The sequence below is a fragment of the Pungitius pungitius genome, chromosome 4 (assembly GCF_949316345.1).
Source record: "Pungitius pungitius chromosome 4, fPunPun2.1, whole genome shotgun sequence".
NCBI lineage: Eukaryota > Metazoa > Chordata > Actinopteri > Perciformes > Gasterosteidae > Pungitius > Pungitius pungitius.
In genome coordinates this window covers 15,304,972-15,332,893 of record NC_084903.1, presented here as the reverse complement: position 1 = coordinate 15,332,893, position 27,922 = coordinate 15,304,972, and the positions used below count along the sequence as shown (strand labels likewise).

Below are 27,922 nucleotides of genomic sequence, written 5' to 3'. Positions count from 1 at the left end.
TACCTGACCCTAAAGAAATGTATTTCATGATGCATGGAACATTTATAGAATATTCTCGGGGATATAAATGAAAATCAACTTTTATTGGAGAAATCTTTCTGGAAGATTTCTAGGGAAGACAAGTACTTTACATTTTGACATAAACAAACTGGATTATATCGAAGACGCAGTCTACCATTTACAGACTACAGGTTTTCCTTTACACCTGTTTTCCACATTTAATGTTCGTCATGGTAATCTAGAGTCAATCCAACCACCAAAGCAAGAGGTCCAAGTTGTGCCGCATGTCACGTCGTCTTTGCACACTGAGCCGTTGATAGTGATCCGTGGTTTAATAAGCCGGGGAAACGAGGAGTCAAGACCACAGCCTCAGTGGGTGGATCGAGTTTGAGTTTCTTCTGCTAAATATCCGTTCGTACGAAATAAGACCAATAAATATTTTTTTTTTTTTTTGACATAGTAAGAGTCTTCCCCCCAGCTTTTCGTCTTTAATGATATGCAACAGCGTCCAGAGACCATGCAAAGGCTGGTAGAAAGTCTCGATATAAGCAGATCAAAAGATAGTCATGGCAGAATCTCTGAGGTTCTTCTCTCTCAAACAAACGCAAGACCAACATGGTTTTCTAGCAGTCCATCTATCAGTACTTGATCTTGGTTTTTCATATTAACATACAAATGGCCATTTACTAACACACCAGAGAAAAAAAGGAAACAATGACTGAAGTTGGAAATAGAAAAGAACAGATAAGTTTTTGTTCCATAAAAATTTAACACCGGGCACTTTACAGAGGTCCATTTTTTTCCGCGACTTTCCATCCTTGTTCTCCCTTCCCGAGTCCTCGTTAGAATGTGCCTAGAGCTACAGAACAGCACACAGTCCCACTGGAAACAGAGCCCAGACGTCCCAAGGTTCTCCCAGAGTCTTTCTCTTTCATTCCTCTTATCCCCTCCTGTCCTTTGCCTCTTCACAACCATCCCTCGCCTTCTTCACTCTTCTGTGCCGTGTATGTGTGAGGAGCACTGCCGCAGGGCGATGGTGGAGTGGGTGGTTACAGGGTGAAGTAGCTCTTCTCTCTACTGTAGTCTTGACCAGTACTGAGACATGTCAGGCTCGCTCCCTGGGACTTGGACAGGGACAGACACTCCAGGAGAGATGAGTCCTGCAGAGACAAAGAGAGAAGATGTCAGTAAAAAAAAAAAAATGATACTAAATTGGACGAGTTGATGCACCATGCACGGAGAGAGTGACAGCTAACACTTGTAAGGCTCACAGCGCAGAGCTTGGTGCTGTAATCCTTGCAAATAGGTAGCAGTGAGTTACAATGCTCTGCACATGGTTGCACAGTAAAAGGCTTGCAAGCTCAATCAGTTGAGGCTTTGGCAATGGCATTTCAACAGCCAGAGTAAAATGAATCAAATGAATTAGCAATTTAGCACAGAGGAAATCTGGTTATGCATGATTAACTCTTCATGACTATAACCAGTATATATGGCTCTCTGTAAAAGCATCCTAATGGGGTGGAACTAAATGGGCTGGAGTAGTGGCATTGACATGATGGCGTGGAGCAGCCCTGAAATGAGCTTTATGCAACTAAAGAAAACGGTATGGAAATATAGAGATATGGATCAGGTTAAACCATGAAGTTTCTCAAATAAACAGAAAGGAAGAGGAACGTTGCTGGAACAGATCATGAATCAAAGACGGCTTTAGCACCCCCTTATTTACAGGAAAGGTGGCAGATGTTTCAGAGAATTGGTAAACAACGAACTGTCTGCCTACCTGTTGAGGTGGTACCAGAAGTGGTCATTGATTGGCTGTTCATATGTGCCTGCATATGAGGGGGCGTGTATGTGTCGTAGCTCCGCCCGTTCACAGGCGGACTGGTAGGCAGCATGCAGGAATAAGAGGAGGTCTGGCTGGGCTATAGATAGGGGGAGAGAATGTTACATTAGCTTAGCCAACCATATTTGTAGACTGTAGTCTGTAGTACTGTAAGTCAGATGTGGCTTGATTTCACTACTTTTGGGTTTTCTAAGACAGCTGTCCTTTAAGATTTTGTTGTTGGGCCAGGAAACACAATATAAATTACTCATGGTGTGTTTGATTCCACTCTTACAATCACATCAATCATCATAATGTATCACATAGGTTAATCTTAAAACATGATTGGCTATATAGCACCATGGTGTTTAACTTACTTGCATAGGTAGATTGTTTGCCATGGTGAAGCTGGGCATGGGGGGCAGCGCACTGTAGGTGTTTGCCAGAGCAGAGTCAGGTCTACCCAGCATCGACCCCGAGGTGAAAGACACTGTGAATGAAAGTGAAAATATAAAAACCATTAATAAAAAGTAGTATGTGGGCGAGATGACGTCTCAGGTGATCGACTTGTGAGCATGAGCTTCAGCTCTGTGCCCTCGTGCCTGATTCGGTGATGACGTAGATGTAAGTCAGCTGACACATTTTGCTCAATCACCCATCAAGAGAAAAACACCGGCGCTTCTTTAAGTGAACTGGCGCGCACAGCCTGCCCCTACCCCCCCCCCCCCCCCCCCTCCCCATTAATTAATCCGCAGGCTTTCACATGCGTAGTCATAGCGCCATGTGAGCATTAACGCATGCAGCACAATAGCTGACACACGCGCTCTCTCTCTCAAATAGTCGAAGTATTTGAGGGGACCTACCCGGTGTGGTGGGCTGTGGGATGGCCTGGTACACGCTGGTGCTGAAGCTGCTGCTGATGGGAATGTGACTGGAGGAGTTGTTGGCCTGCCGGCGCTGGTTCCGCAGCTTCTCCTCTCGCCTCCACTTCGCTCTTCTGTTTGAGAACCATACCTGGAACCAAAGCGGCCTGTTAGTTATACATTATCCTGGTTGGAAACGTTTCCATACGAGTAAAAAGAGAAAATAAATACAAATGTTTTTTTTTCCGATCACTCACTTGTATTCTTGCTTCGGGCAAGTCGATTTTCGCCGCTAGTCTCTCCCGCGCGAAAACATCTGGATAATGAGTTCTTTCAAATTCTGCAATGCAAAAAAAACGCACAACAAAAGGTTGGTTAAAAAAAATGAAAAACGTGTATTATTAAATTTGGCAGAGCTATTTGTTCAATGCATTTTATTTTTGAATAAAACATAAAAATGTCCTAATATAGATCTTCCTACAAAAAGGAATATATGTATTTCAATGATAATAATGGCATTTTTTACATAAATAAAAGAAGGCAGATGTAAATGATTCACTGAGTGCTCCACCTTTTTCCAGTGCTTCAATCTGCTCCTGAGTGAAGGACGTGCGGTTTCTCTGTAGTTTCCTCTTGAGCTGGAGTCGCATCTGTGTCTCCTCTGAATCCTCCCCGTTCGAGCTGATGGAGTTTGTGTTTTCTCCTGCGCCGTCTTGTTGTGGGCAGCCGTCTGAAAAAAAAGCATATGATGGAAATATACATTCAATTAAGCTAATTGAATAATGCATTCTCGGGTCGCGTGTTGTATCGGCCTGCAGCTAATTGTACAGAGCGCGGTGCCACATCATTAATTAAAGCCTCTATCATGGTTGATTAAATTCAAAATTGGAGGAATTGTTGCGGTTGCTTCTTTATGTCGCCAGATTACAGACGAGGAACAATACGAAATAAAGGCTGCGCGGTGAAACTGTTTATAAAATATTGTGGGAAATGCCTCGCGCACTTATCACTTCTCAACAATGGCGTGTGTTCTCAAAAGGTTAAGAAGAAATGTGAGGAGATGTGGCGAGCCTCTTTTCAGAGGCTATGAAATGTATTAAAAACCCCAAACTCTCTAGCCCCCCTTTTTTTTAAGGCAATGCGGTGCCTCAATGGTCGTTCCCATATGGGCGTTGGTGTGGCCATTGAGGTGACCACCAACTTTTGAATAGGAGAAGACGCTTTTCAGAATGATACAAAGCCTTCAGGAGTAAGGGAAACCATTAAACTATGGACACAGCCAGGGACGAGCGGTGAGCCCTCGGAGGGTGTAATATATGGGAGGGGGGCTATTGCAGGAGATGACAAAAGGATTCTCTCTCTCTGGAGGCGCACAGGCTATAGTACTTTGGCATTGTGCGCACGAGGATCCCAGTCAACAGAGCTTTGAGTCCAGTGTGTTAACCCTTATCCACTACCATCATTAATCACGTCCCCCGGCCAGCTACACGCCAGTCAGGATTTCTGTCTTCAATTGGAAACAAATGAGTGAGGAGAGAGCATGCAACCCCCTCAACAACCAAAATAAGGCCGATCTATTCACTGCCCCTTCAGTGGCAGGGCGAGGCTTATCGACTAATGTCTGTCTTGTTGTTGGACATCATTATCACACCGAGAAGTTAATGCGAAAGTAAGCAGGGGTGCGTTGATAAGAGCGGTTTATGTAATATCTCACGGGCGTTTGTCTGGAGCCGAGGGTTGAACTCGTGGAGGAGAATTCAGCTTTTTGTATGCAGATTTTGTTTGTGTTTGTAACCAGATTAGCATAGGCATTTTTAGAGAGTGATGCCTTGCTCATGGACACGAGGTTGGAACAGGTGCAGACCGGCCTATAGGAATCCATTGCGTGGACACCACGACGATTCAGGTTAAGGTGTGGAAACTTTATTTGGTCTCGTCTGGGAAATGCTGCAGGTGGATGTTATGGAAAAAATAATACAAAAAAAGTTGTGAGTTCAAGTTGCAGGTTTACTCATGAGCATTTTCGTATGCTTGCTGTATCCATGCAAACATATTTAGTGTGTTTAAATGTCGTGGTTCACTGGGAGGAAAACCTGTTGCGACATCTTTCCGACAATTTTACTCGCTACAAATAGACAAAAGTATTCTTCTATAGGACAACCGTTTGTATCCACGCTATTTATTTCCATAAAAAGCAGTGAATGTGCAGCTATTATCCGTCTGCCAGACCCACCGACGCTGGGATGGGATTTGTTTTCTTTATAAAAGCGCTGGGAAATAAACTCATTCTTTAGTATCACGATGTCTCAGCCAGTCAGGCGGAAAAGCAGCAAAAAAGAGATACCGAACCAATTGCGGCACCTTTCAGCTGCTGAGACTGGATCAAAACACTCTTGAGAAACCGCTTAAAACTGAAAGAGAAAGTGAGAGACTAAATCCTATAGACGGGATTTAGAGCCATATAGCCAGCGAATGGCAATGAGAAAGAGATAAAAGGGAAAAAAAATCGGTGAGGAGTTTTTATTCGTTCCTCTTTGGAAAGAGTCGTCTTATTTTGGGGCCCTGTCACTCCATGAAGCCATTATAGATGCTGACTCGGCTTTCGGATAGAAAACATATTTTCGTTCCCCTGACAACAGGCTTAGCTGAAATTGTCACTGAATTTAAAATATGCATAAATAACTAGGTATTATTGATACTATTTTAATAATAATAATTATGTAATTTTTATTGAGGTGTCTAAACTATAAAAAAGATCATATTTATTAAGGTAACAGGGACAGAAAGTAGCATATTACAGGGATGTGTTATAATAGTAATAATAATTACAATAATAATAATAATAGCAACAACACTCGTTATACTGATTCAAAATATTGTTATATATTATTCCATAATAAAGTGAATAATTCCGCTGTTATGTGGTCTGTTCCTCGTTGCTGATTGCAGCTCCAAGTAACCAAATTACTAAACTATTATTTGCAGCGACTGAATTTCCTCAATTGTATTTTCAAATTCTGACACATAGTAATCATACTCAGTGCTTTATCATAAAACGTGTTTAATGAGTAAATATTACAGAAGCAAAGTCAGCATACACAGGTAGTGTTTCTAATAAGAAAACGTGCTCAGTGTTTGGCCCGCATTAGGAAGTGGAACATTTCCACAGCAGCATCACCATCTCCACACTCCTGCACGCTGCCATAATGAGAGACAAAGCCCTCTTTAATGAGCAATTACACGTGGTGCGGACTGTTCCCATAACCAATCATTGCGTGTGAAGGAAAACATCCCTTTGTACTAATATCCTCGCAAACAGCTCCCTGGCTCTGCCTCCCCATCAGGAGGGGAGGAAAATGCAGGCGGTTGGGTGGACACCTCTGCTGAAAGGACAAGCCGCTGTCACGCACATCCATGTCTGGGACAGTGGAAGCATTCAGACTGCATGCATGACCTGTGGCTTCCACTAATCGACTAGTCTTAATTGACGGTCTTGTTTAGGGCATCAAAGGACAATACCTTCCCGCAAACAGAGACCTTGACCGGAACCACTGGAATAGGGAGGTGCAAAACTATTCATATTCAAACATGATCACGTGTGTTGACCTCTGTGGAGTTCACGTCAATCATAATGCATCTATCGTCAAGCACCTTTTTTTTAAAATGTGGGCCTCAGAAATCAGACACAGCTCGAGCTGCTGTATTTCCGTCTTCACAGTGCACGTGATAAGGTGTCTTGAATGCCACTGGGTGATGATGAGGCTCACCTTGGTTGGGTTGCCCTGGCACTGATGTTCCGGGGTACCAGCCGGGCCGGGTCCCCCAAGTTCCTGTCTGACCGTTGAGCATTCTCAGCTTGTCATACATGCCATCTGCGCCCATCTGTTGCTTTTCACTAGCCAGGTTGCGGAGGACTCTGTTTATCGATGACACCTGAATGACAAATTACATATGGTACCCAGATTAGATGGAGCACCACGTCCGCGCGTTTCTATATGAGGGGGAAAACACGCACCTTATAATGATAATAAATGTGCAAAAAGAGACGTTCCTTCAAAGCGCACAAACGGAAAGCGAGCTGCTTCTAATTGACTGTATGTTTGGATGATCACACACGCAGCAATGCGCGCCCCACACTTTCTATTTAATAACACTGAATGGTTGGTTGCCCATTTACTTTTCCTCCACTGCATGAGAAAAAAAAACGTCATTTCATGTGGGAAATTAAATCATGCACGTACACTTACACTGGGTATGTTGTCGTTGGTGCAGATCCCCTCCGACAGAAGTCTGTCACGGATCTCCCACGCGAAGATAGACGGACACTCCCGCTTGTACTGCGCGATTTTCGCGACCACCTCTGGAGTGGCGACCCTGGGCTTGCTGCCGCCTATTGCTCTTGGTCGGATGGAGCCAGTTTCATAGTACCGGCCCAGGATCTTGCTCACACAGCCGTTGGATACCTGGATAGAAAACAAAAGACACAATTCACATACATTATTTACGACTATTACCGGAATTTCTAAGATAGCGTCAAATAATTATCACCTTTTCACTGTCCAGCACTTGGACTTCATCATGGGTCTACAAACACAAAAAATATGCCTTCAATAGTACATTAGGCATTAGATGTATTCTTTATGAGCAGGCAGATGACTTTTCTTTTTGTCGGCCTTTTTGCATTTCCAGTAAACGGAAAGATGTAACTTTATATCATAATTTTACTGACTTAGATCTTATCATTAATCGCAACATTTGTGCTACAGGAGACCTTGGAAATAACGGGACACCCATACCGTTATGTGTTCGTTATTTTTTGCATAATTGTTTTTCTTTAAAAAAAAAAAAAAAGAAGAAAAAAAATAGTTTGCATCCGTTGAAAACAAATGGTTTGTTTTCCGTTGGAAAAGGACCGTGGTTGTCACCTGCAGTATCCTGGAGATGTCGCAGGGTCGAGCACCACTGTGAGCGAGTTCAACTATTTTCTGCCTGGTGGAATCCGGCAGCGGTCTACCATTAACAAACACACCACCAAGCTGGTTTACGCCACTGTGACCTACATGGAGACAAAGGCATCGCTGTCATCACATCGTAAAATAACTTGAATTAAACATTTGTGGAAAAGCAAATCAGTTTCTCTTAATGGAGAGGAGGACGGGATACGCGCTCAGGATGGAAGAGTTAAAGATGAAATGTGAAGACAGTATACGGACGGCTTATAACAGTTCTCTTTAAAAAAAAAACAATTGTCATGTAGTAAAGTGAATAAAGGGCTTAAAATGAAAGCGCAGTGATCAAACAATAGTTGTAATACATGTTTAAACAGCCCGGTACATTCCGCTATGAAAAATAATCATTTGGTATTTAAAACCAGCAGAACATGGATTAAATGATAATAGCCTCACATTGCACCAAACATATCGTTTAAGCTTAAAAAGAAAAGGAAATGGGTAACCCAGTTGGTCTTCGGCTCCGAAAAAACTAAACGAACCTTTTATAAAAATTGCCAAACGTCGGTATTAAAACAGTCGCACTGTTATCCATCCCTTCGTGTACAGCTGTGCATCGACAACACCTGCACCTCACTCAAAAACAATCCTCAAAATAAGAACCAGCAGTACTGACGATTATGAAAAAATACTAGACTTAAAATAATGTGCTAAATTAGCTTTTCATTCAAAAGTGTCGCTTTCTGGAAATTGACTTTAAATCGCCATGTCAGTCCACCCAAAGTCCTTCGAAACGCACACTATTTACGCTTAAAATTACACAGACACTGCATAGAAGTCGAGTTCTAAAATAGCATTTTTATCATAAATGATTATCTATAAAAAAAAAGGTCGCTTTTTGTAAACCATCCCTAAACGGTGCTATAGTATTTCTCCAAATCACAGAAGAAAGCGGCAAACCTGAAGCCGAACGGGAGCGCTGACTCCCCGGTGTGCCTGAGCCGCTCTCCGTGTCTCCGCGCCCTTCCCCTGCGCTGCCGCCCGCTACATTGACTGCGGGAGCAGAGGCTCCTTAGCAATAAATAAGCTCCAAATATAGAAGAGGGGGAAAATATGATGAGCCTGCCTGACATTTGTCTTTAAAATAAAGCTAGCTGCACGTCAAGTTTGAGCTTAATTTCTGGAAATAGGCGGAAGTCGCCTCGGATCATGCATGGGAGGCTAATTGAAAAGATCAGTTGGAGCACTTGTGGCAGGCATGTCACTTTATGACACCGCTCTGCTTTTGAAAATCGCATCGTCACGACAAATAGTAGCATGATAAAACGACCCTTTCTGTCTGCATTTGGATATCACTCAGGCAAAATTGGACGCTACTCGTTTACCCTCCGAGGGAGACTTCGTTTTAAGGTGGCCAGGGGCTACGCGCGGTCACAGAAACGAGGGCGCGCCTGGTTTCTTAACATATTAAAAGTGACATGCAGTTCTCTCCCCCCCCCCCCACCCCTTGTTTATATTTGACAACAAATGCTCACAGCCACTGCATTCCTGTTGTGTGCAGTCGGTAGGCGTCTTTGCTCTGAAATATGTCACAGGACTCTGCTTTAAACTGCAGATTAATTTGTATATAAGTGATCAAAAAGGGGCATGTGTAAAAGAACCCTGTTTAAATAAGTAGCATATACCAAATTAATGCTATGTGTAATAATCTTCCAGCGGGGATCTGATTGATAGTAAATCCATCATCATCCCTTGTGCTCTTTGGTAATTCCAGGATTAAGTGGAATTAATATACGTCTTACATTGAAATTGGCCTACCGTCATTTAGCAGTCGTGGTTCCCTGGAGCTGCTGTGTCACCTCGGATTAATAGCTATCATATAAATCCTCTGGATCGATAAACCCGTCCGATAAGGACATCACATAAAAATCAAACTCTCCTAAGGTTAAGTCTTAATCATGGCACAATTCCCTCAAGTGCCCAGAGTCGATCTTGCCCCGCTGGCGCTGATTATGCGCCTTGTATTCTATTGCAAGTCGACTAATAGGAAAACATATGGTGTCAATTTGGACGCTCCCCACCAAATACACCCAGGAGTTATTAGCACAAAAGCCACCGAGGCTGTCGCGACCTTTAGACAACCCAAAGGGCCGGGCCCAATGATATCTCCTCGGCAATTCGCACCAGACATCACACGCCAAGCCAGGGGAGCATCCCATTATCATCAATCCGCTGCAAAGCAGGAGCACTGGGCATTGTACGTGGCTTTGATAAGGCCCCATCGTCTCTATAATGAAATACTGCAAGCAACAAAAAAAAAAAATCAAATAAAAAAAAAAATCTGTTGCTACAAAACAAAATGCTAATGCCAGGAATTTTTTTCTTCTTCTTTACATGTCACTTTAATTGTAAATCACACTTGTCCTCACATCAAACAATCCAACTGTCACAGTTTGGATTCAAACATTTGTTTTACTTATGCGCACAGATTACAGCACAGACACGTCATCAAGGTATATGGAGAATAATATAATGAAATCATCCCACACACCTTCATCACAGATGTCATACACCTCTTGTCCAGCAGCAAGAGAGAAAATGTTTCATGTTTATCCTTTTTGGTTTCAACACACACCAAAAATAAGACATATATTCAACTCATTTGGGCCACTTTTAAGAGGCCCGTAAGCAACTTTATGTATCATGTTTTTTTTGTGTTTTTTTTTTCTTCCAATTTATTAGCACCCACGACATTATGGTTGTTAGTATTTCTTTTCTGCTTTGAGTTGAGTAAAGTAAAGCCTGGGGTTGTAATATGAGCATTTTCTTAGTGCATGCCGTCTCTCCGTGAAGAATATGTACTAATCTACATAAGACATTATTGCTATTCCTCATGTTTCATGCAGGGCTCTTCTCCACGCAGCTAATCTTGTATGCAGCCTGGCAGCCAGCTCTAACGCTAATGCAGACGGCTGTGCAATTATTTAATACCAACTCAAGCAGAAACAAAAATCTCCCTCTCGACCCTTCCCCCTCTATTCACCCCCCCCCCCTCTCTCTCTCTCTTTCTCTGTCTCTCTCTCTCTCTCTCTCTCTCTCTCTCTCTGGAGCAGGACGATGTGTGATTAACTTGTTCAATAATAACTTCTCTCTCTACCTATCATTGCAAGAAAATAAATTAACAGCAATGAAGCGACCATCAAATAACTATAATATTTCGCCCTCGCACCTTATAGTCATGCAAATGTATGCCCGCGCGTTCATTTCCTTTCTTTTAAGTGTTCTTAAAGTTATTGGGGATACAGCAAGCAGTGCATAATGTCAGTGGGTGTTGCTTCCATGCAACCACATTAGAACTTGTGGTTGTAATCAAAACTTTTCAAATACAAAAATAAATATGAAAACAACTTACTGTTCTGCATCATTGAGGCTACGCCAGACTCCCACGTGGCTTGGCTGTGGTATTCTACGCGTCACAAGGAAAAGACAAAGCTGGTTAGCGTCACGCCGTCCTTTTCACTGTCAAATTATTTGCAACATTTTTAAAAATAAATAAATAAATAAAGTTTCTCATCTCATCGTTGGATTAGAATGTTTGCGGATCTTTGTGCTTAAAACATTATTGATGCATAATGAATTATCACATCCTCATTGAATGTATATATTTTAATTAAACTTGCCTGGAAACAGAGTTGACTGTCCACGCTATAACAATTTAGTCAATCATCTGCCGTTTTCACTACTTAATGTCTCCCTATAGGACAAAGCAAAACAACACATTAGCACAGCCACAGCTATACTGATGCACTTACTGTTTATTTATTTGTGCCCTACATTTACAATTAACCTCATGGTTGTTGCCAAGCAAATAGAATAACTCAAACATAAATTCATTTGGGCCTATTACTTTTACAGGACTATTTATTTCCTAATTGCCTTATGAATAAAAAACGTCATATTCCTCCTATGACGGAGTCTATCGTGGAAACTGTACAGTGACACTCGTTGTCCACCTCGCCTCACTGCCCGGCAAAAGTCCAGACCAGGAGGGGGTACAAAGCTGGTGCACAAAGCCTGCTGGACTCGTAACAATGCCCCCCCCCCCCCCCCTTTCCTGCCTCGTATACCTCAAACCCGGGGCAAAAACTCGGCCTCCGCGACTAGAAACACACAGCTTCCCTACTAAACACACCAACAAGTTCAGATTAATACAAAGAGCCGGAGGCATGCGTCCACCCCCTCCGGGACCATTCACAAACACACACGCGCGCGCGCACACACATGCACGCACAGACACACCCACGCACTCTCTCTCTCTCTCCCTCTCGGTCTCTTTTTCTCACACAGATACACACGATCGTGACCCTGGTGCCGATAGTGCATGAATGTGGGTTTTTGTTGGCCCTGCTTTTATAGAATAAAATTAAAATTAAAATTCTTGTAACAAATATTTGGTGGTTATTTTGTGCTGCTGGTGCGGGTTGTAGAGCGGGTTTAGAGACACAACAGCGCAGTAGGGCGCTAAATTGGGAAAGACAAACGCATTAAAAGAAGCTATTGACTGGCGGACAGATAAAAAGGGGGCCGGGGAGGGAGAAGTCTGAAGTTTTCGTTTTCTCCTCCATGTAAAGTGTCCTGGTAGCGACGTCTGTAACAGACTGTGTTTAGACCAAAGCGAGCTCATGGGATGCACGCAGGGGCCGCCATTGCATTTATATTGTTGCTTTCTTTCATGTTTAACAAATAGGCTGCATTAATCAAATTCAGATTCCATCACACTGGGTCACATAGTTGGAGTTAGCCTGTTTAGCATAACATAAAAATTACCAAAGGAGCCCCTAACTAATGCAGATATAATTCTTATTGTTGGGCTGATGTCATGTCAAAGTTAGAGTGGAATAATAATAATAATAATACGCCTGACCAGCCTGAAAATGCTCAGTAGTAGCTTTTCGCCCTGTATAAGGTCCTAGTGGTTAATCATTTATTTAAGGTCGAAAGCTCAAACGTTGTTGTTCCCGAGGTTAACTGCGATCTAATCTGCATTTCTTTTCCTTTAGTAATCCGTAACAACAATGTCTTAATTCAACATGTTTTTTCTGCCCGCGCTCACAACATTCATATGCAGAAAAAGTACATGTGGGCCTTGACTACAATGGCCCGGGTGCCAGTAGGCTTACAATATACAGGCTATATTTACTACCTAATTTTTTTTTAATCTGTTAAATATTTGTCAATTAGTTTTTAGTCATGTGTAACCTCGACGCAAATGTCCACATATTATTAAGACTTCTTATTAAGGCCTGATTTGATTCTTCCATAGATATTTTAAATATTTTACTATAGACCTAAAGTTCAACTACGCATAATGTATCTTAACAATTACTAAATAAAGATCTTAATTACTGTACGTTTTATTTTACAAGCAGCACTTTATATGTATGTTTTACATAGCAGTATATTGTTGAAATTATTTTTAAAAAGATTCACTGTTATAGACGGATTCTGTCACGGTCCATCTGTTAAAATGTAGAAATAGTATAACCAAAATCTTGGATAAAAGGGGAAAGCGCTAAAACGGACCTCCTGCCCAAGAGCTTCATGGAGCTTTTTTTTTGTAGAAGGCGCTCGGGTGACTCGCCTGCATGAATCAATCTGACACCTTTCCTCAACGGGTCATTGCGCCCCATTCTCCACGATGATCACTGTCCTGGCCCAACGTGACTTTTTACTCTTTACTGTCATAAATAAGCGGTAAGCTATCCGTGGGCCTAAACACACCAGCACAATCAAGCAGATCAAATAAACAGAGGCGCTAAAGGCTGTTCGCACTTTTTGAGAGAGTCTAGTCAGGAGACAAGCTGCACAGTCCAAATGATAGAACTCCTATAAACTCAATCTAGCACAGGGTAAATTACCTATCATTAGAATGTTAATCATGTGAATAATCATTTGAAAAATTTAAACAAGTAAGATAATAATCATAATAATAACAACTATATCAATGATTCCGTAATTTATAAGCAGAAACAAACTAAGATCTAAGTCTGGATCTTACCTTTTTGGGGCATCCTGCGTCGTTGTCAAAGTCCTTGGTAAACTACAGGCTACAGCTCTCCACACCAAGCAGGGAAGGGGAAAAAAAAGCCGACCAGGAGCAGTCTCTCTCGGGAAGTTTAGACAAGGAAAAATTAGTTTCCAGTGGTCTTCGTCGGAGACGGAGGGGATATCCCTGCGAAGGGGACAGAGATTGACAGTGAACTCAGATGTCAGGACGCACGGAGTTTGGCGAGGATGTGCGCTGGCGTGTGAGAGAGCGAATGAGAGAGTCAGAAAGAGAGAGAGAGAGAGAGAGAGGGGGGAGAGAGAGTGGGGCAGGGAACGAGGGAGGGAGGGGGGTGTGGGTAGAAGGGAGGGAGTATCGAGAAGGAGGTGGGGATGAGAGAATGAACACACCTATGCTGATTAGAGATGGAACAAGTGTATTAATGTAGGCCTATGTGTTCCTGGTCCACTGTGCGCGCCTCGCCTCTCCTCCCTCCGCCGCTCTTCACTGGCCCATTAGCGCGACCCGACCTCTGTCATCATCCCCCATACAAACACTTCCCCCTGCACCACAGCCAAAGCGGGAAACAGGGCCGAGCCACAGCGCGCGCGCGAGACAGAGAGAGAGAGAGAGAGAGAGAGAGAGAGAGAGAGAGAGCGAGAGAGAGAGAGAGAAAGAGTCTTCCCGACCCACTCATCGGCCCACGCATGCAAATACCCTGCGCTCACTTGCTGAATATTGCCCTATTGCAAAGCAACTGCCAGGGAAATGCCCATTGGTCGGAAGGCTCTATTCTTCAGCTCCAACCTGAGGCAGAGTAGCGCTGCGAGGGGATCGGGGAGTATAGCAGCAGCACACGAGCGGTGGAGCGCATAACACAAGAGAAAACTACTAAGGGCTGCAGCCTACTTTTGACCAAGCGGTCATTGCTGTGCACGTGCGATTCACGGTATTTAGCACCCGTGTAAATAAGAAATCATTAAAAATGATAAAATTATTAAAGATTATGTTTGAAAGTTTCTTTCGTTTTATGTGAGCAGACGTAGGGTGCTGCATGGAAATACAGCTAATGAATATTTAGCCCCGCTCACGAACCACGATCAAAATGTCCCCCACGTGCTTTTGTTGATTCTTGTGGGTATCACCTTCCCCTGAATAGCCCTACCCTTCCTGTCAACAAGGAACACCATGCGTAAAGAGCGCAGCCTTTAGGCAAGCTCCGCTGCTTTTTATGGACACATTTGCGAGGCACGGCAACGTCCCTCCTCCGACCTGACAGCAAATAGCACGCGTAAATAAAGTAAAGCAAATGACTGCGCAGCCATGGCCACACGCTCCCAAACCGCGCCGGCTGAATGACTGGCTATTAACGCACACCTCAACGAACCCCAAAGCAACCCCTCTGCGCCGGTGTTTGAGCATACAGCCGGAGCTCTGCGCAGCACCAGTCTCAGCACTGAGGAGCACTGAGGAGCCCCGTCGCTCGCCCCAAAAAGGAGGAAACCCGAGGGGATGAAAATGAGGCTTGTATGGATGTGGAAGCACAACTAAAGCAGAAAAGGGGGTGCATGAAGGGGCAAAGACAGAGAGTGAGGGAGAGGGAGAGAGGGGGTGAGGGACAGGCTTTAGCAGGGGGAAGGGAGATCTTTTTTTTTTTGGAAAGGGGGGGGGGGGGGTATCGAGGCCGTGAAATGAAGTCATGGAGGCCTACACTTGACTTTCTTTGACATGTGAAAAAAGTAGGAGAAGTCAGAGCTCATCAATAAAACACTTCGGAGGTGAAAGAGGGCTCCCTAACAACCATCGCATTCCTAACTATGGGTTCAATGAGTAGACAAACGACGCTGCCAGAGAGAGAGAGAGAGAGAGAGAGGGAGAAGGCAGGGAGGGAGGGAGAGAGAGAGGGAGGGAGGGAGGAAAGGGAGTGGGGGCGAGAGAGTGGGACTGCCCGGCTTGAATGGGGCCCTCAGTGGGCCGGCGAGATAATGAGCTGAGAGGACTGGCTCAAACTGTCACCGAGGGTCCCGCGGCGAGGAACAACACTTTGGCCAATACTCCTTCATCAAACAACCCGTAAACTAAACGAGCACATTCATCTGTTTCTCCTTCCTGCATTGTTTCTACTCACTTAGACTGGTGGCTCAGCCTATAGGCCTGCCGTGAATGGCCGCAGCTTATATCAGCGAACGGGGGAGGGGGGGGTCCCCAAAACATTTTCACGTCAAGGACCCCCCTATTAGACAAGCATTAGACCACAAACAACCCCCCCCCCCCCCTCCCCTCCCAATAGGAGTTTGTGCAATGAGGGGAAAGTTGGGGTTGGTTATGACGTACAAGTGAATGACACATGCTGAAGGTGGAGTTTAGCTCTCAAACAAACGCTTTCATTCAGAATTTACTTTTTTTTTTTTCCACAAAAGGAAAATAATTTCTGTTACCCTAGAAACTAAAACAGGAAGTTGATAGCAACTCGCAGTGTTTAATAAAGTAAGAGTCCTCCTGTCGGTCAGCATCTGGTTGAGCTTCAACAGTGGCGTCACAGCTGTGGCACCAATATATATATATATATATATATATATATATATATATATATATATATATATATATATATATATATATATATATATATATATATATATATATATATATATATATATATATAATTGAATGTTGCCCATATATATATATATATGGGCAACATTCAATTATTCTTATTCGCACAGCTTTTATTGGGTAACAAAATGCTAATAAACAAAGAACCGACTGTACATTTAAATGTTAATATATTGCCTCAATTGCACCCCTAATAGAACTAATAGTTTACCTTTTGTGGTGCAAATGTGGTTACAACTCACTTGTCTCAGACTGCAGCTGTCAAAAATTCCCACCACTAACCTGCCCTGCCTGAAAAGACAGATTCCCCGATGAGTTTGTCAAGTAGTTTTCTTTGGAAACAATACCTCGAGCAGGTTATTGATTTCTTTAGTTAAGCTGTAAATCCGCTCCAAGACCTAATTTGTTGTCTTCCCTCTCGAGAGATTTCAGGGTTTTTTTCACAACCTTCGGTCGCAGGTCAAGTGGTGTCATCTTTATGGGTAACAACAAAAAGTTGTTTATTAAAGTTAATATTATATATATATATATATATATATATATATATATATATAAACTTATACTGTATATATATTGTAAGGCATTCCGGAGACTGTTTTAGTCAGTAGAAAAACGGGATAGGCTGATGTTGGGAAAGCAATTAGCCCAATTTGGATTAAAAGCAACTAATGCCACAGGTCTTGAAAAGAAAGCCTAATCCTCTCACTATTTCTCCCCGAGGCAATTCGGTGTTTGTGCCTATCTAAAAACTTTGAAATGCAAAAAAAAAGCGGAGAAAAAACAAAAAAGGGAAGGAGCTGCAGTGAAAAACAGTGACATTTTTTTAGACAGGGAGCGAAATGTAGTGCAGGGTAAACCCCCCTAATTTGGTTTGGCTTTATAGGCTATGCACATTTATAAGATGAATCGTGTTTAAAACTGGTGGAATATTCATGGTACTTGTTGTTTTTGGGAAAACCTATTGTTATATTCCTTAATTCATTAATACTTGTTTGCCTTTGTGATGATCCCAACTGGAGGTCACAGTTCACTCACCTTTATGTAGCAGGACATCTGGGGAGGTCTATTAGAAAATGTTTCAATATTGTAACAAGATTGCTTTCAATAAATACAAGTTGGCTGGGCTGAAACCATTAGATTTAGGGGGGAAAGTTGTGCATTAATCCATTTTTGTTATCTTTTATTTCAGTAAAAGAGAAGATGTGAGCTTCTTCAGAAGTGGATTTTGTTTATTCAGGTCACTGCTGTGCACTTTATAAATCCTACTTTATATGTGATTACCGTCAACAAATCCCAACCTGCTAATAACTAAAGGTGATGGTTTAAGGCCTCACATTTAAAACCATTATTAACATACAATTTATCATGATAATTCTTATTAATGATATTGTTATCAATACTGTTGTCATTATTGTATTTAAGTTTAAGCAGGTTTTGCTTTTTATGCACCTTGCTATGACGGCATGTGACGGTGATTTTAAAAACATTTAAAGCAATTTGAAGTGTAAAAAAAATATATAAGCAACGAAAAACATACAATTAATATTTTGGGGTGTTTGTTGTAATCTCAAAATCCCCTACAAGTGTTGACCTGAATTTCTAAGATGTGATCTTGTTGAGATTACCCGTCATTCATCAAACATCATCGGAGTGTCACATTTATTCTCTCTAAAGAGATTCATGATGACATTTGCATAAATGATTTGCACTTTTACAATGTACAGCTCTGTTTTTTTAATCAACAATAATAAAACAACCTCATGCTTGTTTGACCTTTGCGCAGTTAATAATTTAATCGAATTAATCAGCTGTTTTGTACAGAGGGCTACACATGGATCGGTACAGAAAACTCAAGTTATGTCAAATTATTTCTCACCGCACTAGGGAAAAAACACCCTGAGAAAAAACATGTTTTAAAAAGTCGGGGATGTTATTTATTCTGCATTTAAAATGGAATAAAAATACTAGCTTGAGTGCTCTTTTTTAACCATGTTCCATGCCAATAACGTTCTACCTTATGCAATTTTGTACTAAATTATGGTGCAGCCCTCTCCTTCTGGCTGACGACGTTTTGGGCAATAATCACAGATGTCGTTTTCCTTTAATGAATCTACAGTGCAGGATTTTGGAAGTTTGTAAAGACACACGGAGGGAGATCGGGGATTGTCCAACGCAGCACACGGCCGGTGTACAAATCCTCTCCTGGCAAAAGGCTAAAGGCTGGGATAAACACGGGGGCCAATGGTGTCACAGCGCTGCTCGGCAAGCGTGACAGACAGAGACACTCGAACCAAACACGCAAAAAGCCAACGTGCCCTATAGCTACTGTTCTGATTATACAAACCGATTTCTTAAAATATAAACATAAAAGTAAAAAAATACACGTGACAGCTTATTTTCGTAGGACAAAAATAGAAATATATTACAGAACCCTTTTAAAATGTTTTTTTGTGTGCAAATTAGTTTTAGAACGCAACTAATAAAGTATAATCAATATTCAAGTCTTAAAATAAAGTGTTTTCTCCAAAAGAAGCAGCGCAGTAAACAAAGAGGATATTCTGCTGATGGACAGCGTTCCTTCCACCGCGCTGATGGATCGAGCAGAACTGACAACATCCCCATTGACACGTGCAATGTGGCGCACGGGTGGAAGCCTTCGATTCCCTCTTGTGAATAACGCTCACAATAATTCATGGGAGATCGCTGATCACACGTGTTCGCGGGTGTCTGTGAGTGTGTGTTTGTGTGTGCGCGAGAGTGATGGCAACAAAAGTCAGCTCGTAGTGTTGAACTTAATGGTGGGTTCCACACCTCCTACAGGCTACACAGAGAAGTCCGCAAGCACGTTCACCCGTAATTTGATCGTGCGTTGCCCGTGCCATCAGTCTTATAATCAATCTATCGTGGGCAAGTTTTCGGCTTTGAATTTCCTCTTCCTCTCTTTGCACTTTTTAAAATGGGGGGGGGGGGAGATCAGGCAAAGTGTGTTTAAATATTTTCAGAGTGACGAGCATCAGGGCTTGAAAAAGAAATGAAAGAACAGTTTGTCCGAACTCACCGGCTGAGAGCAGCAGTTGTCTGACCGGTATCCTGTGCGTAAAAAGTCGCGCCTTCCCTCCCCGGATCGCTCCTCCGGATCACAGCGACGGAAAGTTATATGTCCCGATTTCAAACCTATCTACCTTTGGATCCTTCGTGGAGTTGAAATGTCAATGCGAGTGGGAAAAAAAATCCGCGGCTCTTACCAGCAACTTTCCCTTCAGCATCAGCCTGAAGTTGGCAGTGATTGGCTGGAGCGACGGGACGACGTCATACCTTGGACAGGACGCGCAGCGCAGAACGTGAATATACATGTGGAGCACAGCGGCCTGTTTACTGCCGGAGTGTGTTCATAAACTGACAGCTAACAGGGGACACGTCATTTTTTCTCATTTTATTTAACCATATTTTACTTTATCCCCTTTGATGCCAGAGGGAAGGAAGGTTTACCAAGAAACGCATTCAACTCTAGTGGTTTCAAAAAAGTGTGTCATACACGGCGAGATGTTCAGTTTACCCTGAAACTGCAGAATATAATCAAAGATAATTTCCCTTCCTTGCAATTAAAATGCAACACTGACTTGGATGCTTTAGCTTCATGTTCTTTTTAAGCTTTACATATGAGTTTATAATTATAAAATAAATGATCATCCTAAACATCACCACAATGGATTCGTAAAGCTGCTTTCTCACCTCAACAGCTGCTGCTTTGGCCAGTTATGTTATTAGGGAGATATGGGTGTACTGACTATACCTGTATGACACGTGTATCATCGTTGTTGTTGTTGTTGTGGGTTTTTTAAATCTGGGAATTCGCAGTATGCAACAGGTGCAGTCACGTCCCACGCAATAGACAATTACGCCTCCCTCACTATTCCACGTCATGTATTTCGGGAAGTAGGCTGAGCTTTGTTTTTTAAACGCAGATATTATTCCACACACGGCATCTGCTCCAATAGTTAAAAATGGTGACGTTGGAGACAATTCCCCTGTTTCACCCTGCGCCGAAAACGTGTTATTTCTACAGCCCTATAAAAGTTGTCGTAATGGGGCTTTAGCTTTCCTTTTACTGAGGCCGCCTAAAAGCCTCCAATCCTATTTCAGCCTCGGATCTCTGTGTCAATTTGAACAAGACGGTGAGTAAATGGGCAACAGCACCGCCGCCTGTCTCTCAGGAAGAGACCGGGGGACGCGCAGGTACGGGCCAGTCAGGACTGGCTGTGTTTGGGCCATTATTTGGAGGCACAGCCATTAAGGGGCCTTGATACTGTGCAACGCAGCAGGGTGCTCGACATCCACGCTGGAAACCACACGGCTTGGCCCCTGCTTATCGGGCTGTCAATAAAACGAGATGGGATACAGCGGTCGAGCCAGGTGCTTCCTTTCCCTTCCCACACAGCCCCGCTCTCCAGAAGCAGATCAGGCGTAAACGCAAATCTGTCCAGCCGGTTTTCCCTCTGCCGTCACCACGCTGCTTTACAACCCACCCCACCCCCCCAATCTCTCTCTCTCTCTCTCTCTCTCTCTCACGCACGCACGGACACACACACACGCGCGCGCGCGAGCACGCGCTTACACTAAACCACATTGACAGTTGCTTCAGTTATAGCTGTTTATGAATATATGAAAAAAAATTGCAACTCAAATAGGTCTGCTAACGATAATAACTGCCTGTTTGCACGCAAGATTTCTGATGCATATTTCGCAACCACATATATTTAAATGACTGTTATAACGGTGTGCTGATGTGGATTTGGAAAGTACAATGTACAACCAGTGTAAAACTTGGGAAAAAAGTCTTTAACTATGTAGTTCCCTGGGATATGCCAATCTCCTGCTCGCTTTGACTGATCAGATTTGATACAAATTGTGTAATGATCGACCTCCCCTCTCTAACCATGCAGAACATTATGCTGCCGTAGCCTACGCCTCATGAGCTTATTGTTTACTGCCACTGTGGCAGACGGAGAAAAATGTCCGGGGACCGAGCATGTTACCAGAAAGCAGAGTTGGTGCTGTGTCCAAAAGGGGTATTTCATCAGTCTAAATTAGGATATATTGTGATGGAGTCGAGGAGGTAAGTTTTATCTGAACTTCAAGTTTAAACTGGCAGTGACATAGGCCCTAAATTTGATTACAGTTTTGATTAGTTTTGCTCCAAAAAAAAATTCCGCTTCTCGTTGAATTTGGTTTTAAGATTGTTTAGAGTGACCAAAGTTGGTCAAACCCGAGCCTGACCTGGCACTGATCGGTTATTAGGCCTCACCTTGTCACTCAAACCAAAGGCGTGTAGTAGGCCATCTGAAAGGTTCAATGTAAGATAGTATCCAATGATAATACAGCCTATTTTACCTCCACACCCTACCGGGCGAACACACTCCTCGTCTGTTCCTCTCTCTCCCCCTGTGTGAAATGCTTTAATAAGCCCCACACGCCCTGTGTGCAGGGTTTGATTTGTTTTTTCTCCATGCTCCCCGGTCCTGGATCGAGACATTAGCCGAATTCCCCCGGGGTGATTGGATGCAATTTGTCCGGAGTAGACAGGCACGTCCTGGATGTTAGGAATTCACTTTGGCTCAACGTGACAAGTCTGACTTCGATCTACAATTGCATCTGAGAGTGCAGCGGGCGGAACGATCCCATGCCACTAAGTGTCCCCCCCCCACCCCCAGTGTGTGTGTGTGTGTGGGGGGGGGAGGGGGACGTTATAACAAGATCATCAATTTACTCAAAAATATTCATAACTATTACATTTCCGACACCGCTAATTTGCCAGTGAGGCCTTCCAAGTTGGGCCTGTTCGATATAAGTCAAGGGCTAGCATGCCACAAACCTATGACCCTTTCAATTAGATCAAAGATTGACAGTGGACTAAATGTAAAAAAAAAAAAATTAAAAATCAAAAAGAAACAAACTAGTAAATGCAAGACTGACACCTGCATGCAGACTTGCCTGTGATTGATTTTGATGCTTCGTGTTGGCAACAATAATGCTGCTGTTTTGCGCAGGGCTGAGTAGGCGCATTTATCACTCGCTTGCCAGGAGTGGCTGAAGTCAGTGTCCGTGTCGCGCTGTGAGCTGACAGGGGAAAATGGGAGCTAACGAGGTTGTCAGATGTCCTGACAAGACAAATGAGAGCTCGTCACTCCCTGTGCTTTAATAGCGTTTAATGGAAACGTATTGCATCGTTCAAAATAAAGTGTTACACACACACACACACACACACACCGGGTTCTGGCGGAGACGCAGTTAATTACGCATCAGCCAAAGGGTGTTGGCCTACCACCAAAGAGCATTGTGTCTATATAATGCCTATGGTTTAACAAAGTATGTCGACCTTGGACTTTGTGTGATTACTTTTACTTCTATACGGAAGTTGACCATCACATGATGATTTGAATAGCTAAGTCACAGGTCTCGGGTCCCATCTTTGCAACAGTTGAAAATTATGAACTCATAAAGATCGGAATGAATAGAGGCTTGTTGATATTTTGTAATATTTTCCTCTGTATATCTGTGCTCACGAAATTGTGCCACAGGGTTCAAAGCCTTTGACGACGTCATGTTCCAGGTGTAAATATGCAGGTGCAATATAACTGCTTCCCCCTGTCACTACCTCTGAAACAGTGTGCACCGAAATGATCCCCCCCCCCCCCCCCATCCCATGTCTGGGAGCTGACGGATTTCTGTGAATAGGGTTGAGGTTGTGCATTCTCCTGTGTGATTCATGGTGTGCGATAGAGCCAACACAGGGCATGGTAGTTATGGTCATGATACATAATCCCCAGGGCAGGGCTGATGCTGTACTCTAAGCAAAGCGGACTGCTTTAATTATACTCTCGGTGATACTAAATCAAGGTTTTGGATTTATTGTATAACGTTCTATTGGTGTCATCTCAGATCTACTCTTTATTAATGTTTTCTCTATCGTCTGACTCACGATAACTGGAATCAGCAGCTTGTTTTGGATAGACTATCTGCAAAACCGCGTTCAAATGCGCTGGTTAACGAGTGACAAATGCCAAAAGAAATATTTGACCAAAATGAGGTTACGACCTGCACATGAAACATGTAATGCAGTAAGACATTGTTTTGTCAAAGTCTCTTCCAAACTGACATATCAAAAGTAATCACTGTAGCCGCATGAAGACTCGAATGTGAGTGCTCCGGACCGCTCCTACACGTTGGTGGTGACAACTCATTGCTTTTGCATAAAGGCTCACCTCCCCACGATTCAACGCGTGAGTGACAGGTGATGGGGAGGCATTTGTAAAGATCGCATTCGCTCCTTTCTCTCCTGATGGAGGGGGCGGAGTGAGCATGTAAAAATAGACATAATTTTACTAATGCCATCACCTGGCCTCTGGCACTTTTCTGTGCAGGGTCGGAGCGGCCAAAGCACCTGCTGCAGGAGGAGCAGCGAGAGAGGATCCGGAGGGAGGTAATTACACTGCCTGCACCGGTGCACACATGGCCACATACTGAAGAACCCAGCTACACAATTCATGTAGACGGATGGATCGGCTACATGGAGGCTATTTTTGTGCGTAAAACTATAACAAATGTTAAAACGAGCGAATAAATGCTCATGTGAGGCCGGCGTTGCGCACAGGCCAGTAGGACTGCAAACAAGCCTCTAAGCAAGAGAAGAGACAGAACTTATAACACCAAATGTGACAAACTCAACGCGGATCTTTGCGAGATGTATAAATGGATGCAGCGGCACAGCGCTGCACGTAAACCCACACAGATGACTGGGCTGTGTAAAACAACACACACTAAATCAGGCAATAACGACGACAAACCGTCTGGAAAATGGAGGCACACAGTGCAGCAAGAAATCACTTCTCTTCGCCTCCCTCGTTCTCTGTGTCTGGATGACAAATCCTATCCTGGAGTAAATATTTTGAGAATAATTGAACTGATTGTTGTTTGCAAGTTTCTCTGCCTTGGAAATAAAAGCGGCAGCTCGCCTGTGCGCTGCTCATAATGACTTTGAGACCATTGGCAACATCTATCATAATGTGGCGAATCTTTAATATGCAATTCTGCGTAATATGTCACGATGCATTATTGATTCGGTATTTCCCCCGCAAATATTATTTTAACACTGAAAAATTGAGATAGTTGGGGATTAACAGCATCGCAAAGGCTCCTGAAAAAAAGTGGTCATTAAAATGTGAAATAAGCTGACCTCTAGTTCTTTAAAGATAGCTCACTAAAGGCTGCCCCGCACAAAATAGAATGCAGAATGTGGAGAAATGAAAGGAGATTTTTTTGTTACACTTTGTTGTACCCTGAACGCATAGATTATTGGGGACTTCTGTGAGAAAAATAATGATAACTTTCGGGTCAGCGGTTCTTTATTGATCTTATGCACTCCATTCCACTCTCATAGGCCGGTTATTCAGCAGCACCCCGCTGTGGATACACACTACATTTCAGCCTATGCAGTGTTAAGCCTGCGCGCTGGCAACAGAAAGCCTCTGTATAGAACACGAAACGTTTCTAAATCTAATCACAAACGAACCGTAATTAGACAAGTAATTACCGGCGTAATTAAGAGCCTCTTTCTGCTCGCTGTGCTTTGATATGGATGGCTAGTGAGCTCCGTCCTTTATGGCACACAGGCAGCAGCAGCGGCAGCGGATAAAGTCTTTATTATTATTGCTGGAAACCCATCTGGTAATAGTCTTGCCCGAGACCTCCTCCCCCCTAATCAAGGTTTTAATTAAAGACGGTTGAGGGCCATGGAGAACATGAAGGCCAGTAATTAAGACTAACATTGGACCCTAACAGATGCAACCCTCCTTCTGCGTTGATGTAGAAAAGGGAAGCTCACAAACCAAGCGCAGTGTAGATGTAACAATAAATAAATAATGATGGATTGGCCGTCGCTACAATAACACGGAAATATAAACAGGAAAACAGTCATTTATTTATTTTGGCCGCGATATTTGTCGTCATATTTCTTTGACATGTATGGATTTGTGGACAGCTCTGGGGTTTTGTTGCGAGAGAAAGCCCCCCGGTCACCCTGCATTAGTCTGATGCCCGCGCACTACAGTGAGTCATCTGAGGGTCCAAAGAGGACGAAGGCTGGACATGGTCACTATTCTCTCTCTCTCTCTCACACACACACACACACACACACACACACACAAGTGCGCCAATTCAGGTATTCCTATATATATTTATTAGTATTATATGTATTAAATGAAATGATTGCCATCCCACTGTAAGCACTATTTATAATTTCAATTAGATTACAAATGAGAGATATCTTCTCTTCAACGAGACTTGTGCCTGTAATGATCCCAGGTAAATTAATGATCTAAGGTAAGAGCTAGGTCTCACTATATAGTACCACAATAATAATTAAGCAACACATTAGCTTAATTGATACAAACCTGCAAAAATTCATTTGGATTTACGAGCAACCAATCAATGATGCAGACATGCGATAAAACGGCGTCATGTGTGATTATCAATATTCATCATTTGCTTCCATTTGTGTCCACTCATCCACTCCCTCTATAAGCACGCACGCGCTCCCACTTGCACCATAAGTTGCATTGTGGAAGTTAAAGATTTGCACTTCTTCAGATGGGCCAGCAGATGGGCGGACGCTTAGCCAAAATCCCCCGCGAAGCCCCCCCCCCCCCACCACCCCTCCTGCCTGCTCAGCCACCACTGGAGAGGGCCTTCGAGAGGGTTGAACTTTGACTTCTCGACCTCGTCACATCTCCCTGAACAAATGGCAGACCTTAAAACAAGTCAAGATTCAGTCCCGGTTCGAAATGACGGAGGGATGGAGAATGTTGTCAAGTGGACATAAAAAGACTCCATTATCATTCTTCCTTCCTCCATCAAGCACACAAGCAAGCACTTAAGCCCATAACAACGACAACGTTGACATATCAAACCGAATTCATGGTAATAATATGGTCTGTTATGATATAGCTACAGCTATGTTATATAGAATGCTATCTTGCCAAATGTTTAGTGAGCAAATGTAACATTTTGCAGGATCAATCAGGTTTTAAATGAATAGTTATAGGAATAAAGACATCAAAAACCAGTCCAAATAAACTATACCTAAAGTCCTAAATACAAACCAAACGTCTTATAAAACCATGTTAGCTGATAAAGGAGAAAAGAACTTTGCCTGAGTGCTGCAGTGTGCTCTTCAACAAAGCCACTTGTAGAGCTTTTCTGCCCCCTAGTGGCCACCACTGTTTGAGTCCACTGTCTATGCTTTGGGATTTGAGTAGAATTATATCAGAGAAGCACACGGAAAACGTTTAGTTAATGTGTACGTTTCATTTTCAGGGGGTTAACGTGAATAAGGATCAGTTGGAGAAACACATATTATATTTTTATTGCTAATTGTAATCTATATTTACGCTCTGAGCTGCTGTAAAATTGAAATTGTGAAAAAGTCAAGAAAAACAGACCTGTATTAAGAGACTGTAACCATTCATATGTTACTGTCAGATTATCATCCAGTAGCTATATAAATTGCAATTTATGATCCATCAATTAATAAAGTAATTTTAGAGACCATTAATATATAACTAGTGTAAATAATGCATAAGAATTCATCTTTAAAGTTTCATTTAAAATACACACAAAGGTTACCAAAGCCAAAGGAAATCATATTTGAATGTTTCAGAGCATTAAGCAGGCTTTTTAACAGAATATAATTTGCTGACTTCAGTAGTGTAGTAGAATGTTATAAAACTGTAAGAAATATTCCAAATACGTTCCTGTATGATGTATATATTTTAAAGTATAAACTTATTTCCCCCTGTATTTGTAGTTTTTTTTTTATTATGAGAAAAACACTGACTGCATGCACCCTAACCCTTTCTTTACCACTGCATCAATAGTTACAGGAGAGATGAACTCGTTCTGCTTCAGGTCGACAACTCCATAATAACACAGTAATGTTAAAAGAATGGGGCTTAATTTTCCATCTGGTTGCATGGAGAGAAATGTCAAAGGTATTGGATTGAGACCGGTGTTTTAATCATTAAGGGAGCAAAGTGAAGTCTGATAAAGAGGTATTAAGGTTGTGCTGCTCATGCATCATTTTGCCTATTGATCAGGTGATTCTGGAGCTCATATCAGATTCTTGGAAAATGAAATAGATTTTTTAGACATTGATTCTATGCTGTAATCTGTAAAGTGCATAACTTGATGAAAATAGGAAGATTATTTATAAATGATCACCGATGGACACACTGTGTCTCTGCTGCGACATTCTGTCCTGAAATTGAAATGTCTTTCCCTCAGGATCTCTGTCTCCCTCTCTTCCTCACTCTATGCATGAAGCGAGGTTAGCATTTATTTGACAATTTCTGCCTGTAAGTGCAGGCTTTAAGTGCAGTGTTTTCATCTACACCTAAGATAGCTACGAACCAGGACAATTTAACAGGCAATTTAACTGACCGTGTGTTAGGGAAGCTGTCTGAGTTCCACTCTCTGCCAGAGCGCCATTGGCATGATGGATGTAGGCAGTCTGGGCTAGGTGAAGACACACACAGACACACACACACACACACAATTCTATTGAATACAAAGTTAC

General features: G+C 42.7%; 1 protein-coding gene across 11 annotated transcripts; it reads right to left on the bottom strand.

Moving 5' to 3' along the window:
• Nucleotides 1-64: 64 nt before the first annotated feature.
• pax6b (paired box 6b) lies at nucleotides 65-27,918 on the bottom strand. 11 transcript variants are annotated; one of them, XM_062561787.1, is made up of 14 exons: nucleotides 27,787-27,918; nucleotides 13,693-13,866; nucleotides 11,047-11,100; nucleotides 10,186-10,209; nucleotides 7,611-7,741; nucleotides 7,234-7,269; nucleotides 6,927-7,148; nucleotides 6,453-6,618; nucleotides 3,257-3,415; nucleotides 2,943-3,025; nucleotides 2,686-2,836; nucleotides 2,200-2,312; nucleotides 1,781-1,922; nucleotides 65-1,160 (listed from the first exon to the last, which is right to left on the bottom strand). In XM_062561787.1, exons 2-14 carry the CDS (start codon nucleotides 13,703-13,705, stop codon nucleotides 1,075-1,077), a joined length of 1,380 nt encoding a protein of 459 aa, XP_062417771.1. In that variant the 5' UTR covers nucleotides 13,706-13,866; nucleotides 27,787-27,918; the 3' UTR covers nucleotides 65-1,074. The 11 variants fall into 11 exon arrangements, with proteins under 11 accessions (XP_062417771.1, XP_037343306.1, XP_037343314.1 ...); XM_037487409.2 differs by lacking the exon at nucleotides 27,787-27,918 and adding an exon at nucleotides 19,352-19,516; XM_037487417.2 differs by lacking the exon at nucleotides 27,787-27,918 and adding an exon at nucleotides 14,091-14,237.
• Between the last annotated feature and the right edge of the window lie 4 nt (nucleotides 27,919-27,922).

What these genes read in the sequence shown, in the direction of transcription:
- pax6b (XM_062561787.1), bottom strand. An exon ending in AGCCTCAATGATGCAGAACA is followed by an intron (nt 10,210 to 11,046) that starts GTAAGTTGTTTT and finishes CTGCTGGACAAG; the next exon opens with AGGTGTATGACATCTGTGAT. An exon ending in TGCCCGAAGCAAGAATACAA is followed by an intron (nt 2,837 to 2,942) that starts GTGAGTGATCGG and finishes CTTTGGTTCCAG; the next exon opens with GTATGGTTCTCAAACAGAAG.